The 16,838-nt window shown below is 33.9% G+C and overlaps 1 protein-coding gene across 1 annotated transcript; it reads right to left on the reverse strand.

The window, feature by feature from the left end:
• Positions 1-613: 613 nt before the first annotated feature.
• tst (superkiller complex helicase subunit twister) lies at positions 614-13,407 on the reverse strand. The gene is made up of 21 exons (XM_085189549.1): positions 13,245-13,407; positions 12,985-13,158; positions 12,364-12,622; positions 11,942-12,115; positions 10,970-11,271; positions 10,384-10,496; positions 9,517-9,748; positions 8,878-9,061; positions 8,004-8,141; positions 7,378-7,492; positions 6,840-6,966; positions 6,278-6,382; positions 5,597-5,753; positions 5,262-5,406; positions 4,413-4,735; positions 3,849-3,977; positions 3,484-3,616; positions 2,795-2,969; positions 2,074-2,517; positions 1,489-1,641; positions 614-956 (listed from the first exon to the last, which is right to left on the reverse strand). The coding sequence occupies exons 1-21, from the start codon at positions 13,284-13,286 to the stop codon at positions 810-812; spliced, it is 3,771 nt and encodes a 1,256-aa protein (XP_085045675.1). The 5' UTR covers positions 13,287-13,407; the 3' UTR covers positions 614-809.
• Positions 13,408-16,838: the final 3,431 nt, after the last annotated feature.

Raw genomic sequence — 16,838 nt, forward strand, 5'->3', positions numbered from 1 at the left:
ATCAACGAGCGGAATATATATTTTTTAATGTATGTAAACAAATAATGTTTCAGTGAACAAAAAATATTTTAAAATAGATGTTTTATTTTTATATGAGTTAAGTTGCCACAACTTACTTTTAAATATATTTAAATATATTACAGTTTACCTGTAAAGCATTAGCGGATTTACAAGTAGACTGAGCCGCTGGTACGTATGCAACGTGGGGCCTACATTCGGCGTGTATGAAAAACAAAGCAAAATCACTAAGGATTATTGATATTTTGTCACTCAGATCGGACATATTATTATACTTGAGAAGCCTAACGACTTAACTTTAAATTCTATCAATATTACTGTTGGTAGAATTTATAGTTCCATGGGAAACAAATATCCTTAAAATCATAGATTTAGAGTAAGCAGAGAATTTGTGCGAGCGAGAGATATAGCATCTAAATCTATATAGTTTGCTAAAAAATCTCGGACTAGCTAGAACTATTATCAATTAAATTCTGAAAAATACTTCAAAGGCAGCACTATAATTCTATTATTTTGAATTTGGTTAGATAGATAGAGAGAGCATTTGCGTAAATCGTATCGTAAATTTGGATCAGAGGAAATAATTTAAAAAATATTCATTATAACAAATTTAGCGGTTTATTACTTATATAATATTTTACTTATACAAAATTTCATTATTTTTAATACATAGAAGCTAATGCTTTTAACTTGATTGAATGAATTTAGTCTGACGTTATATTGACAATAATGTGTTGCAAATTAAAGCAACGCTGACCACAATGACAGCAGGCCAAAATAAATAAATAAAACTATGATATTATGGTTTCCTTTTGAGTAGTATATAAACTGGCAGCAAATACGATATCTCTTTTAATGGCTGTAGATGCTTCCATCATTTTTGCTTGAAGTTTTGGATCCCCTATTGCTACTGCTGCATCTTTGACATCAACTAAAAGCTGTTAAAAAAATATTATATATTATGGGCTGTCGTGACACAGGGGAAAAGCTTACGACTATAATCTCGAAGGTTCTGGGTTAGATTTTCACTCGGGGGAATAAAATATTTAATATTTACCTTCCTTAATATTTACCTTATGAGGTAACGAGGCAAAGCGAGGCGCTGATTTCCGCCACCCAGAAATGAATTCGGAGGACAGTGGGAAACAGAAGTGTCTTAATAGGCGATATTGTCTTAACACTGTTTCCAGGTTCCCTATGTTAACCCTGCTGTGTGGGATACAGTTTGAAGTTAAAAAAATATAAGCTTAAGTTAAATTAATTAAATTAAAATATATATTGTCATTGACAAACAAGTTTTATATTTTTTGCTTAACACTATCCTGTATAAAGCAGAATAGTCAGAGGGAACCACCCAATTTTCGAGACATTGTCTATTAAGTGGCGGTACTCAACTCAACACAACGATTTGTCTTGTTTCCAGAAAAGAATAATTCTCACGTTTACACTTAAAAAATAATTACGGCTTACCTCATGCAATTGTTGGATGCATCGAACAATAATACCTTCTTGCACATCAGTCAAATCTATAATTTCTGAAAATGGTTTTTCTAAGGCCCATTCATAAACAACTCTTACGAGACCAAAGTTAAGACGCTCAGCTTGCCCTTCGAAATGCCCAATCTAAATGAAAAGAATATTTAAATTATCCTTTTTTAATATGGTTATTGTTATTTACTTACCAGTAAATTATTATAAATATTACAGTCAATGGCCAAATTATATGATATTTTTACATAAATCGTAGCCTTTATGCTATTTTAATGTATAAGCTACATAACTGTAAAGTTTAATCTAAATCGGTTCAGTAATTTTGCATGGAAGAAGAACAAACATCCATCCTTACCAACCTTCACATTTATATTCTCCAATTTTATTATATTATTTCTTTAGGTATAGGTTTGAAATATTTTACTATATATGCTGTTTCCATACAAGGAGCGCTGACGCTTCCACCCTGTATATGAACACTCACACAAATGCAAAAATCAGCTTAGACCCCGCGCCCTGTACATAACTTAATCAAAACATGGAAAACAAAATGGAATAACATACCAAATATTTAGACTCGATAGCCAATAACTCCTCATCAATTTTTTCAATAGCTTTCACACCTTCCGCCAATTTTTCTGTTAGCACTTGATCCACTCTGGTTTTTGCTTGGAACACAAAACAGCTGAGCAAAGCGGCAATTTCCGCCGGATTCTTATCCGTAAATACGTTTCTAAACACCAATTCTGATATAATAAGCTCATTTGTGCCCATACAGCAAGCGACTCTGCCTTTTAGAATCACATTATCTTGTTCATCTATATAATTTAGTTCTTTTAACACTAACAGACGTCTTTGATAGTCTGGGTATAGAGCTAGATTTTCAAATGAGAGTAATCTTTTGTATTTGTCCCGTTTCCTCTCAGCTTGTTTCCGTTCGTAGACTATGGCGAATTCGCTTTTGAAGTTCGCTATATCGGTGTTTTTCCTTTGAGTGTCCAGTGCTTCCTGATAATTTATAACAAATAATAGTAAATTTAATTAAATAGAAGTCAATAAATAGTACTAATGTAATATTCCCTGTCTATTTATAAATTATAAAGTAGACAAAAGGAAACTATGAATTTTAGTGTTAAGAAACTCCGTTTCCTACTTCTCAAGCGTAGTGGCGAGTAGCGGAACTCGACACTGCGCTTTGCCTCGACAACATTAAAAATGAATAAATGAAAATATCATACATTTCATTCCTACTACGACATCACTGGCTTTTACTATTTATACATACCTTAAATTGGTTCATTTTATCCAATGTCTGTAATATCTCGCCGGTTGTTATAGCGAGGGATTGTGTTAAACTCAATCTCTCTAAGGTGGACGCGCCAGTGCGTACAGCGTGTGATATGCGCGATAATTCTTGTACTGCGCTAGCGCAGGTCGACCCTATAGGCGCGTCTTTAAATCTGTAAGTATTTTTTTAGTTTCATGCTGTATATCGCATATAGGAAGGTAGGTTGAGTAATCCTAGTGGTTAAGAATTTTAGGACACTCCGTATTCGCTTAATTTTTTCCAAATTGTATGTTGAGTAACGGACCTCGACGCCGCGCTTTGTCTTCTGCCAGACCGAGGAAATTTAAATAATTTATTTAGCTGATAGGAATTGAATCCACAACATTTCTGTTTAAAGAAGCTGCGCCACGGCTTTTTCAGTACCAGAATCATTTTAAACCGACATGTTTTTAATACAATTTATTTAAAATATTATGTATATATAGGTAAATTAAAATTATTTATCACTTACATGCTGATTCTATTTCAATTTACATGAGACATTACAAAATATAGTTCATCAACATTTATAACAATAATGAATTCTATTTTATTCACTTATATTTTCTTTTATTCAGTTACCTATTCAAATAAAAAGAAGAGAAAAACCAAAAATAAATTTGTTTAGAAATGTTTTAAATAAGCACCTTGGCATTTGTCTTTTGTCCCAGTCCTGTATAATGATGTTGGCATCGATTTTGAGATTCATTTTAGTGATGGCTCTTACATTTTTTGGTGCTATACACAATATTGTATGATCCATTGTACTCTCATCAGTACCTGTAAATAGTTATGTAAAAAATATATTTCATTTAAAATGTTTATAGGAACCCATTTTACTATACTAATAGTGGAAAAACAACACGAAGTCGAGAAATATAAATGTTTCGCGATTTGGCCACAGAGATGTTCAAGAAAAGGTATACATCTAATACGTATTTTTAAAACAAATTTATAATTTAAAAAAAACGAACATAAATTAATGGAAGATAAACTTTTAACTATACCTTACCTATATAATCATAAAGTGCTGAAAATCCAAGCATCGCATACCAGTTGTCGTCAATATCAAAGTTGTATTTATTTGAATCCGCTTCCACTGTATTCAGAACTAACACTTTGTATGGCGTTTGTCTTGGACCTGTAGATTTAGATACATTAAAGACGCGACGTATATGACGATTCATTTTCGTTTAAAATGTTTCCGTTTTTATTTCCCGAAGTTTAATTAATTATTTTCCAACTACCTATATAAGGGATACAGCGTAAATAAAAAAAGGAAAGCAAAAAAAAAACACTTTAATATTGAGGAGCATAATATTTATCAACCAATTTTTTTTTTCATTTATTATTTTTTTTCATTACTTTTACTTTTAGTCGAAATACAATTAATGTTTGAAGAAAAAAATACATTTTTCAAACTTAAGAAGTTGATTAATATAATAAAAGATGTGTTATTATAGAATATTTTCTCAGGCTTCCACTGGCAATATCCAATAAAAAAACAATACATACTATAAAAACAATACATACCACACATGTGATTAAAATAGCAAAAATAAAAAATAAACCTTACCACTGCTATTCAAAAAAATGGCTAGTTGATTAATATAGGGTCCGGAAGCCATAATCAAAACTTTCCCAGGCACCAGTTCCTTAACGACTTTGGACTGATTTAGAAGTATAGGCATAATATCATTTAGGACATCAATATATGCCGCGGCAGTGTCATAAAATGTTGCCAAAAGAGATAAATGCGATGCCAGAGGGGTGCTACACTTTTCTGAATATTCTTTTTCAGCGATTTGAAGTTGCTTGCGATAGTTATCCGCTTGGCAGATTTGATGGAACTCGCGAAATGAACGCTGCATCATACCTTCTACAGATACTGTTGCTACTCTGAAACAAGTAGAACATGTGACTATAAATAAATCGGTCTGAGCGAGTTGGTGACAGTGAACGAGGAGAAAGAGGTATGTAGAGATCGTAGCGTTTGGCGCTCCTTTCTCTCTGACTACTGTGAAGCTATTAATGTATTCAGAGCGAGTTGGATTTGGTTGTTTCCGAGGGTTCTGTATCAATTTCAATTTGAAAGTAAGGTCTATAAAAGTTGACAAACTTTTAACGGCTAGCAAGTTACTCTAGGCTTGCAATTTTTTTGTGATTTACTAATATTTTAGTTTAAATTTTCGGTTTTTCTATAATTTGTACTGCATGTTCTCATCAATTTATTTTGCGCTCCAAGAGAGTAATAAATTTAATTTAATTTTAATTACTACAGCTCGAAAAATAATCTAGACGTTAATGTAATTGCGTAACTAACATTAGACTGATAGTTGGTTGGGTTGCAACAAAATATATAATTAATTGTTTTACATAATGTAAAGGAGACAAAGTAGAATATTATTGAATAATAATTATTTACCTTAGCAAACTTAATATCATTGCGTATGTCAATCTGAATTGAGAGGATAGTTTGTGTGGTGTTCCTAACATCATGCCTTTAAGTGTCATTTGATCTGGTACCCCTTCTTTGCACAGTATAATTACTGTCCCAGTTGCATCCAAGCCTGTTTAATACACGAAGTACAGATAATTATATAGATATAGTTAATTTAAAATAAATAAAAAAATGAATATCTAAAAATTAATCATCTACTCCGAGTCGGCTATGAGACAATAAGAGAAAGAAAATGTGCGCTACCAGCAGTAATATACGACCACGACTCATCAACCGTACTGTAATATACATTTATGCACCTCGTCTCCCAGCTCGTCCCGCCATCTGTATGTACTCGGCTGGCGCAAGACTTCGGGACTGCAGTCCGTCGAATTTTGTAGTATCATCAAACACGACAGTCCGCGCCGGCATGTTCACGCCCATTGCGAACGTTTCAGTTGCGAATAGAATTTTAACCTGTAATTCAAAAATCATTTTCATGCTGTATCCAGCACATTGTAGGGTAGGCAGAGTGTTAACACACTCCGTTCCTCATTTTCCGCCGAATTCTGGAGGCATTGCGTGTTGAGTGGCGGAACTCAAAGTCGCGATTTTAAGACAAAGGTTTGAATTTATTAAATTATAATTGATGACAAAGCTCAATGTAATAGAATTATCTCATTAAACAGTTGTTTTAAATGTTGGATTTGACATTTTGATACTGTACACTTTCCAATTTCTTTTTCAGCTGCACTCTTCCTGCTTTGGCTGGATAGACAAAGTCAAGACATTTTCTCTACAACCAAATTTCGAGACAATGCATGGTGCATCTCAACGCCCTTTGTCAATAGAGAGGAGAAATAAAAAAAAATAATTATCCCTAGTGGACTAAACCCACGTCACATTTACAGAAAGATGCTGTCACTGCGTCGCTATATTAAATTGAAACTAAAAATTAAAACGATGGGAAAACATTTATAACGTTATAACATAATACTTACAAAACCTGTTTGGAAAAGCATTTCGACAATTTCTTTAAGTAGCGGCAATATACCACTGTGATGTACACCTATACCGTTTTCTAAGACACGCTGTAACCTGATTACCTAAAAATTAAAGAAAATATTAACACAATTTTTATGTATAAACATAACATAACAATCCATCCATCAGCCTTTCAACGTCCACTGTTGGACATAGGCCTAATTCAACAACAATATAACAATATAATACATCATTTACTGTAAATCAATATAGCATTCAACAAGGTATGCAAATATAACTTAGTGTTAGGATACTCCGTTACCCATTTACCGCCCAATTTATGAGACTGTGTGCAGTGAGTAACTGTACTCAACGCTGCGCTTTATCTTGAGGAGATAGAGCGAGAAAATGAAAATAATTAATTCCTGCGAGTAGAAGTCGAATTCACAAACGTCTTGTTTACAGTCAGACCGAAGAAGAACAGAGATAAGTAAGAAAAATACAAAATGAGTTCTGTGCAGCCAACTACAGCAAATTTTACGGCAACCTTTTATATAGCGACAGTAACAAATAGCATACTTGAGGTAATTTCCTGTCCGGTTCCTTAAGACGCTGGAGACATTTGGAAAAGAATAATCTTATATGACTTTTTTCCTTTGCAGTTGTTAGATCTACTGACATTAAGTTTTCTGCATTTTGATCACATCTATAAAGGAATATATAGTCTTTACAAAATCAGTTACAGTTCGCGAGGTTTTCAACTTTGCATTTGTGTGAGTGTTCATATATACAGTCCAGTTCACACTTATAATAACAAACACACAACACAAACTTCAATAATATGTATGTAGTTCATTGATATATATAATGTAAAATAATTGTGATTTACAAAATATACCAAATTTTACGATGATTCACGATGTTTTTACTATCGTGATAATGATTTATAAAATTACAATACAGTTACTTTTTTTTGTGATATTTATAACAATTATCCTTAGAAAATATAAAAATTAAAACTGAAACAAATCAGCGCCTCCTGGAAACCGTCCAATATTTATATTTTTTCTAAAAATATTATTCTATTGTGGCATAAAGTTTTAAAAAAAATACTTGCCTGTTTCGTGATAGAGTGAAAGCCACGACGGGCAACTTGTCGGACATTCGGAGGTGATCCACGAAAGCAACCCACATGGTCTGCTCAGCTTTCACATTCGAAAATTGTTTACCACCTGTAATATTGTGTTTTTTAAAATAAATATACATATATTTTCTCAAATAACTTTTATTACATTTTTTCAAATTTTTGATAATTATATATAGTGTCCATCTAAATACTAGCTTTCGAAGCTTGTCGAATCGCTTGTCTAATTAAGAGTTGAAAATAACTAAGAATTAAAACAAATAATGTGAAAGAATAATAAGTGAAGTAATCCTATAGCCTTAACCGATAAGTGAATTACCCAACATAATAATAATTCTTCAGCTTTAGTTAGATAAATGTTACTAACTAAGACGAATAAGAACAAGCTGGAATTTATTGTATAGATTTCTTAGCGAGACTTGGGACACTAAGAAAGGATTCCCGAAAATTCCTACGAAACGTAAGTTGCGTGTAGTAAATAGAATTATGTATAAAACAATAATAATATTTATTATTTATTCTTTTCATTAAGGTTTTATAATGAATGTTAACATAGGATAGCTCTAACAATACAGCAATAATATAGTTAATTATACTACCTTTGGGTCCGAAATTCTTTTTGTGATCATTTTCCCTGGCCTTTTTAGCAGCCACGGCCTCATTGTATCCTCGCAATAAAAAGTTTCCTTCTTGATCAACCACTAAGAACCGTTCATTTTTAGATTTACCACCAGACCCTAAGGATGTAATAGAAACATAATTAACAATTTTTATTTCAAAGAGATCCTGAGGGCGTTGTGGCGAAGTGATAATGTCTGACAGTAAACGTATTTTCATCTCCATACTTCCGCTTTGATAGACAAAGCGCGACGTTGAGCAGTGAGAATAGTGGGGAATGGAAATGTCTTAATGAGAACGGAGTGTCTTAGCGGTTCCCGGGTTCCCTTTGCCTACCCTGCTGTGCGGGACACATGCTAAAAAATATTTTTATTTTAATGTTACGCACCATCTGGCTGCAAAGATTAAATAAAAGCGAAATAAGCGAAAATAAAGAGCGAAAAATGTTTTCATTACTCTACTTTAGCAGACAAAGTGCGGCGTCAACCACGACTAAATAAGCATTGTCTCGAATTTGGGTAATCTACCCTGCTATATAAGCTAAAAAGCTAGCTAAAAACTGAATAAACCGACTGGTTGTGGGTTCGATCCCCACTCGATAAATATTTATTTAAAGTTTATATTCCATTTCCTCGCTCTGGTGTCGATCCAAAACGCGGCGTTAAATTCTGGCACTCAACACGCAATGCTTCCAGAATTCGGTAGAAAGTGGGGAACGGAGTATCTTAACACTAGGTTCCTTCTGCCTACCCTGCTGTGTGCGGGATAGTAAAATGTGTCTTTTGTTCGTTGATGACATTATTCAAAACAAAAAATCTACTTCTTTTAATATAATATGACAATAACAACACAAACCTGTATATAAATAATGACACAAAGGCACAGGTCTCTTAGGCGTGGACACTACATACACTTTACGTTTCTTAGTGCGACCCACCCAGTCGGCGAACTGCAGCGTGTTGGGTACAGTCGCGCTCAACATCACTATACTGACGTGAGCCGGTAATAATATCAGTACTTCTTCCCATACATAGCCACGCTGAAATGTAGGTAAAAATTAAAATAATCTGCTTTCATTGATAGAATCTGTCGAGTTACCGAGATAATATGTGTTATACATTCAAAAAACGAAAACGAATTTACAACTAAATCTAAGCTTAGTACATGATCAAATATATAACAATTTTTTTAAAAAGTAAGTACCTATACCTATATATTGTTTTTATGTAAAATATATTTAAAATAAATTACATATGAACTCACATAAATTCATTAAATAATAATGGCAGCACTAGTAGAACCACGACGATTCATGCACACTCTGAAGTTAGCTGTAGATGGCATGTTGATTTTACGATTTTTATTACTTTTAATTATTTCCTTTCAACATAAACTATACGTAAAAGTTCAGAAAGTCTTACTACAGGGCCATGACTCGTCAAACCTACTGTACGCGTGAATGATCACAAGATTTCTTTTAATAATAATAATTACCTCAGCATTATTAATATAATGGACTTCGTCGAATATAACAAACTCCAAATCTCTAGTAACATCAGATCCACAATACAGCATGGAGCGTAAGATCTCAGTGGTCATTACTAAACAGGATGCTTTAGCGTTTATTTGTAGATCTCCAGTCAAAAGGCCAACTTCGCCAAATGTCTTATTAAAATCGTTATACTTTTGATTTGATAATGCCTTGATAGGTGAGGTGTATATGGCTCTGAAATTAAATGTTACACAAAATATTAACATATTGGGGGAGCTATTTAGTGAATGACTGATCAATGTTTACTTCACATTTTACGAAAACCAAAACTTAATAACCAAAAAAAATTCAGGAAGCAGAAAGGCACGGACGATCAAAATCTGTGGCGTTTATTACTTTGTAAGCTAAAAAACGCCACACGCTACAGAATGTAATAAATCGATATTATAGATTTTTTTGTCTTTGTTTAATTTTATAATTAGATGTGCGTGTGCTTAATCTGTGAAGACTTAACTCGCTTTATATATTTTTTTTTTTTAGTTTCACGCTGTATCCCACACACAGCAGGGTAGGCAGAGGGAACCTAGTGTTAAGACACTCCATTCCCCACGTTTTGCCAAATTCTGGAGGCATTGCCTGTTCAGTGGCGGAACTCAACGGCATGCTTTGCCTCGACAACAGCGTGAAAAAGTGAAAATATAAATTTCAATAAATATTTTATTTCCTCAACTGGGGATCGAACCCACAACAAGTCGGTTTATAGTGATACTTTGTGCCCCTGTGCCACGACTGGCTCCATCAATTTTTTTGTGTTTTTTTATTTAAAAATTTACACATTTTTTCAATTAAAAATAAAATTAATAAATCACCTTGTACAGTTTCTTCTGGACATGGCAATAGCATATTCGGCAACAACGGTTTTACCGGCTGAAGTATGTGCTGCGACAAAAACGTGATGACCTTCTTCTAATTTTAATATAGCCTATAATAATGTTACATGTTTATACTTTTTTTTTTTTATTTTAGTAATTAAATATTATTATTTATTTATTTAAAACCACTAATTATTCTTTGCCTTTTTTTAATGTATTTATAACACTGAATTTGTTGGTTGGACAGCATATTCAAAAACAGGACAATAAAAAATACTTATGTCGAAATATGGAAATATTAGAATAGAAAAAACTGAATTAAGGCCGCTGTAAAGTGCTATAAGCGCCACGGATGTGGGTTCGATTCCCTCTAGGGGAATGAAATATTCAATATTTTCATTTCCTTGGTTTAGTAACTCAAGAATTCAGCAGAAAGTGGGGAGAATTGAGAAGTGTAGGAACTCTCTTATTGAGGAAGGGATGCCTTAATAGTTTCTCTTTGCCTACCCTGCTACGCGCGGGATACATCGTGAAGCTAAAAAAAGAAGCTATATTCTGACATACATTAATAATGAAAACTTACTTGTTTTTGAAAAATATCCAATTCAAATGGAAATTCATGTGCCATATCTTTAATTTGTTCTCTAAAATTAGGCACAGGTAATGACACATCAATCATTTCAGCCCACTCCGTAGACGTAACACCAAGTTTAACATTAGAATTTGTAATGTTTAGCACTGGTATCTCCGGAAGTTCCATGGGAGGTTTTATTATGGTGCTTTCTAAGAAATTATCTTCAGGACTTTCAGATTCTTTTTCTATATGTAATTCATCTTTCTTAGGTTGTGATTTTTGTTGTATGTCAGAATCTTCTTGCCAGAAACCTTAAAGGTATAAAAATAAAGAGTGTTTTTGTCAGCACCACTTTAAATGAAAGCTCAGTTTTAACTACTTTATAAAAGCCTAATACAATTATTTTTTTTCAAAAATGAAAAGTGTACACATAAGCCTATCAAAGGGACACCGCCGCTCACGCCTCATTCCGAAATCGAGTCACAGCTATTGGTGATAAAGTTCAAAGTTGTTTAACTTTTAGTAGTATTTTTGTAGTAGTAAGTGTTTACGTTATTGGTATCTATGTGTAATTGCGTCACATGAAATACTATGTATGTATATGGTATGGATAAACTTCGTGAAAAGAAAAAAAACCTATGTCTAAACTTTTGAGATATTTTGATTAATTTTTGTAGATATAGGTTTGAAATATTTTATGTTTATATGGTGTTCCCGCAAAAGAAAAGCTGACGCTCCCATTCTGTATAAAAAACTTTCAGCTTCATGCTGTATTCTGTATTTAGGGCAAACAGAGGTAACTTAGTGTCAAGCCACTTTCTATAAATTTTCAAGCATTAAGTAGCAGAAAAGCATGCTTTACTCTATCAGAACAAAGAAATAAAAATATTAAATTATTAATTTACAGTCACACTACTGTGTGACAATAGACCTCAAATAATAGTATTACATTATATTAGTAATAATAAATTAAAGACTCACCAACTAAATGCGCATTGGTTTCTACTACTTCCTCCAAATTAATATTAACTTGGAGATCAATCTCTTCAATTTTTTCTTCTTGTGTTTCCTCTTTGTTGACTTCATCCTGTAAAGTAATCCCATCACTTGCAAATATAACACTTTGCTCTGACCCTGGTGGTGTTGTCAATAGCTCTGCAAGATTGCATAAAATATATGTTTAAAAATTCTCAAGCTTATTATGAAATAGTATCGGTCTTGAAATAGGCCCTGGGATTTCAGTCTATTACATAAAACAACTGATACAGAAAAAATTGTAAGTAAGATTATGATGATTAAGGTAATTAATTTCAAGGATGTTCTTCAATGGCTGCCCTAGTAGAATTATTGTAATATTTGGATTGTGAAAGAGAGGAGTACCGTTTTAATGAAAAATAGTATACCTTCACCCAAAAATTTTCCTGGTTCATCGTCTTCCAAATTTAATGTTATCTCTTTAGTTTGAGCTGCTTCATCAAGCATTTTTTGAAGTTCTTCTTCAAAACCAGCGGGAAGAAATGGATTTTGAGTAGTGCTGCCTCTAGTAGCAAGACTGGGAGGCAATGGTGCTCTTGACATTGAAAGACTTTCATCTTCATCCTCTACTGGTATATTAATTTCTTCTAGACCAACTATTTCTCCTGTTATGGGATCTCGAACTACCTATATACAAAAAGTATTTAATTCTTTAATTTTACTGTAAAGTCTATTGTAATAGTTGGATATGGTGGTAAAATGGTTTACACTTTTTAGTAATGATAAAAGTTATTATTATGAGATTGCTTCTTATCTTAGTATGTGAAGTTTAACAGTTTCATGACATAAACAACAACAACTAATATAAGAATAAACTGTATATAAATGTAATTATATTATTTATACAGTTTATTGTTTCTTGCCAATAATATTTTGGTTTTATTGAAAAATATATTACTAAGAAAATTAGGATCAAATATGAACATTTCATTTATAGCTTAGAGCTATTGAAATAATTTGTTTTATAAATATGTTTTTTAAGTGCTTACTTCAAGTGTAGTGTCAAGATTTAATTCATCATCGTCAATTCTAAACAAGGAATCAATATCGGTAGTTCTATGCCAATGAGTCTGTGATCTCTCCCATTTGTGAATCGGCAATCGTTCTGGTTCTATGATGTATTCTTTAAGCTTTTCTCCGAGATCTTCGAATATTGGTGGCACCTAAAAACCATATGTTTGTTAAAAATATTTAAGCAAAATTAGCTAATGCACTGTGATCTAAGAAATATCATATCGTCAAATACTACCTTAAAGTCACTGAAGAAGTCATCTTCAGTTTCATGTGACATTTTAAATGCGTAAAACCATGTATATTTTAATAAGAAACTTCTATTCGGGTAGGTTAAATGATTAAATAATTAAATATCACAATGTTTATTTTCAATTTTGACAGTGACGTATTAAACCTGGACTTGACAAATGACTAGGGATAATCGATATTCATCGATGCTTAGCAAGAAAACATCGATGTTTTGATAACGATGTCAAGTCACTGATAACATGGATATTACGAAAATAATCTTCTTCCTGGCATTAATCCCGGCTATTACCAGGGTCTGCCTTCCTACTCAACCTACTCCACTTTGCACGATCTTTTGCGTCCTCGGTGGGTAGACCATTGGCTCTCATGTCATCACGACATCCAACCAGCGCTTCCTTGGGCGTCCGGGAGGTCGCGCCCCAGGAACTGGTATAGCAAGGCACTTGCGTCCGACATAGTTCTTAGGCCGGCGCGTAACGTGGCCAAACCATCTCAAGCGACGCTCTTGGAGCTTATCCGCTACGTCAGGGACCCCAAGACTACCTCGAATGAATGTTGCGTATGCGGTCAGACCGCGTTACGCCGCATATCCACCTCAGCATCTTCATTTCCGTGCCGTGAAGCTCCTGAGTGTGCCGAGGTAGTGCTGGCCAACAATCGCTGCCGTATAAAAGAACCGGTCAGACGATGCTCTTGTATATCGGCCCCTTGAGCTTGGGCGGTATTCTGCGGTCGCAGACCACACCAGTGACCTCCCGACATTTGGCCCAGGCAGCGCTTATCCGGCCATGGACATCGTGATCGATGCCTCCAGACTCGTGCATAACGGATCCAAGGTACCTGAACTTCTCCGACTTAACGGCTGGCTCAGAACCTAACAGGATGGTGCTCGAGTCCCGGCTCCCGCAGGCCATGTACTCTGTCTTCGACACATTTAGTTTAAGACCGCCGTTCTCAATTGTACCCTTCCAGAGGTTCACTTTACGCTCCAGCGTCAGTCGGTTCTCGGCAATGAGTGCTATGTCGTCGGCATACATCATCAGCCATGGAGGCTGGTCCTGGATGTGAGCCGAGACAGTATCGAGCACTACATTGAATAAGAACGGACTAAGAGCCGAGTCCTGGTGAACCCCCACTGTAATCGGGAAGGGTCTAGTGTCGCCAACAGCAGTCCTTACCATAGAAGCGGAATCGTGGTACATGCCTCTGATAATCTCAATATAGGCCGCAGGGATCCCTTTGGATCGCAATGCCCACCAGATACACTGACGAGGCACACAGTCAAAGGCCTTCTGCAGATCTAAAAAGGCCACATGCAGAGCTCTCCTTTTTTCCCTGTATGCCTCCATCAAAGTTCTGAGGGCGAAAATGGCGTCCATGGTGCCCGATCCTGGCTGAAATCCATATTGAGACTCAGAGACAGTACATTCTCGGCGGAACCTGAGGTCGATCATGCGCTCGAAGAGCTTCATGGTATGACTCATAAGCTAAATGCCCCTATAACTTAACCACAATCCTTCCCTTGTAAATAGGAGTAATAAAGCTAAGCTGCCACTGATGCGGCATCTTACCAATGTTCAAGATATGGTTAAAAGGATATTACGAAAATAATATCGGACATTAATATTGAATCACTAATGTTGTGAATTAATCAGTTATGATTAACAATTAGAGTATAAAAGTAACCAAACTTAAAAACAAACATCGATACTGTCGTATCGATGTTTGTTTTTATATATGTTTTACTAAATACCGCAATACTATATTACGCTGAGTTTATACTACAGCATATGTCAGTAGGTTTTGGCTGATGCTGAATTTGAATGGATGGACTGCGCAGTCCATTTTGGTGATGTTAACATCGATATCAACGTCGATGTTTATAACATTGAAAATACCTACGAATGATAGCTGACGGTAATAAAAATTCAGTGTTGTCGCAATTATTCGAATGCTACCATTTCTTTTATAAGAAAAAAAACTTCTTGTCTGTAAAGACGATAATTTTACGTAATAATAAGAAAATATTGATGAAAAATTGCATGCTTTTATGAACTAAATTGAATTATTATTTCTTAATTGTCGTTATTTTATATACATAACACAAAGAAGGAGTTAATTCAACGTTTAAATATTTTTAGATAAATTAACATTTAATTTACCAATTCAAATATTTTTTTACTTGAATTATACACATTAATAAAAAATCACAATTTCCTATTTCATTCCTATTTAATTAATGGATATTATGAATGAGGCCAGTCGTGGCGCAGGGGCGCAACGTAAAATTGACTGTAAAATCGACTGGAAAAAATGTTTTTATATTTGAATTTATATTTTCATTTTTTCGCTATTTTCAGAATTCGGCGGAGAGAGGGGAAAGGAGTGTCTTGACACTAGGTTCTCTCTGCCTGCTGTTTGCGGGATACAGCGTGAAGCAGAATGAACGGATAGATGCTTTATCGCTTGTTATGCACTCTGGCTTGACCGTTTGGCTCAGGCGGAACGTGATATTGAGTCATGCCTTTTTGTGCATGTAGCTGGCGTTCATTCATTTATAAGACGTTATAAGATTCTTTATTGCACTAAATTAACACATAATAAAACATACATTACGAAAAGACATACACAATTATTACACTTATTACGTCAAAAAAATCTAAATAAGAGAAAGTTGTACCTGTAGATAATCTCACAAGTAAGGACTTTTTGTACATCATTAATTTATTATATTTGAAAATTAAATTGATGTAACCAGTTAGATAAGTTGCTGATATTGATGTGAATGAAATCTCGAGATCGATCTCAGCCTTGAGAGTGATTTATAAATACGGGCACAAGAATTTAACTTAATCTTTAAATCTTTTTGTTTTTTCTTATATTCAGGTTCTAATAATGGCAATTGCTCAATAGAACCTTAAAGTCCCACCCACTGTTTACTTAATGATAGTGAATTTTAACAATAAACAGAATAACTAAAATAATATTAATCTTTATACTAAATTTAAAAAGATTTATGTAAAAAATATTCCTAAAAAGTATTTTTAGGTAAAAATATTTATTTTTGCCGTTTGATAATAGAAATAGCTTTTGATGCTGCTATCCAAACGACATGTTTATACGGTCATTGATTCCTATTTATAAATTTAAAAAATAATATTAAATATTTAAGATTAAACCAGTTCTTTTTTAATCTACTATTTATTGCGAAGAATATAAACTTAATAATTTGATATTTTAAAACGTACCTAGGTGCCTATTCTTTCCTTAGATTTATATTAGAATTGTTACCTATTTAGAATAAGGAAAATCAAATTATATAAATATGTAGGTATGGGAAAATAGGGGGTTTCACTTGAATCACTCATAATAATGACACTTATAAAAAACCAACAATATTCATTTTACACGGGAATTTGCACGGGAAAAATCACTAGCAAAACAATTATTTTACCTGTATTTTGTACTCAAGGCAAAGGTAATTCACCAGGATTTAACCTACGCCTTTTGGCTAGAAAGAGATCGCGGCTTCGCGGGAGAGAGCAAGAGGCACGGGGTAATATTTTTGTTTGTTACAATT

This window comes from Heliconius melpomene, chromosome 8 (genome assembly GCF_056956725.1).
Source record: "Heliconius melpomene rosina isolate 202511_hmr_F chromosome 8, ASM5695672v1, whole genome shotgun sequence".
Taxonomy (NCBI): Eukaryota; Metazoa; Arthropoda; class Insecta; order Lepidoptera; family Nymphalidae; genus Heliconius; species Heliconius melpomene.

Excerpts from the sequence above, each read along its gene's own strand:
- tst (XM_085189549.1), bottom strand. The coding sequence starts at position 13,286 with ATGTCACATGAAACTGAAGATGACTTCTTCAGTGACTTTAAG. Across the intron at positions 9,749-10,383 it reads TCCAGAAGAAACTGTACAAG|AGCCATATACACCTCACCTA; the intron begins GTGATTTATTAA and ends ATTTAATTTCAG. Across the intron at positions 3,978-4,412 it reads CATTTTTTTGAATAGCAGTG|GTCCAAGACAAACGCCATAC; the intron begins GTAAGGTTTATT and ends CTAAATCTACAG.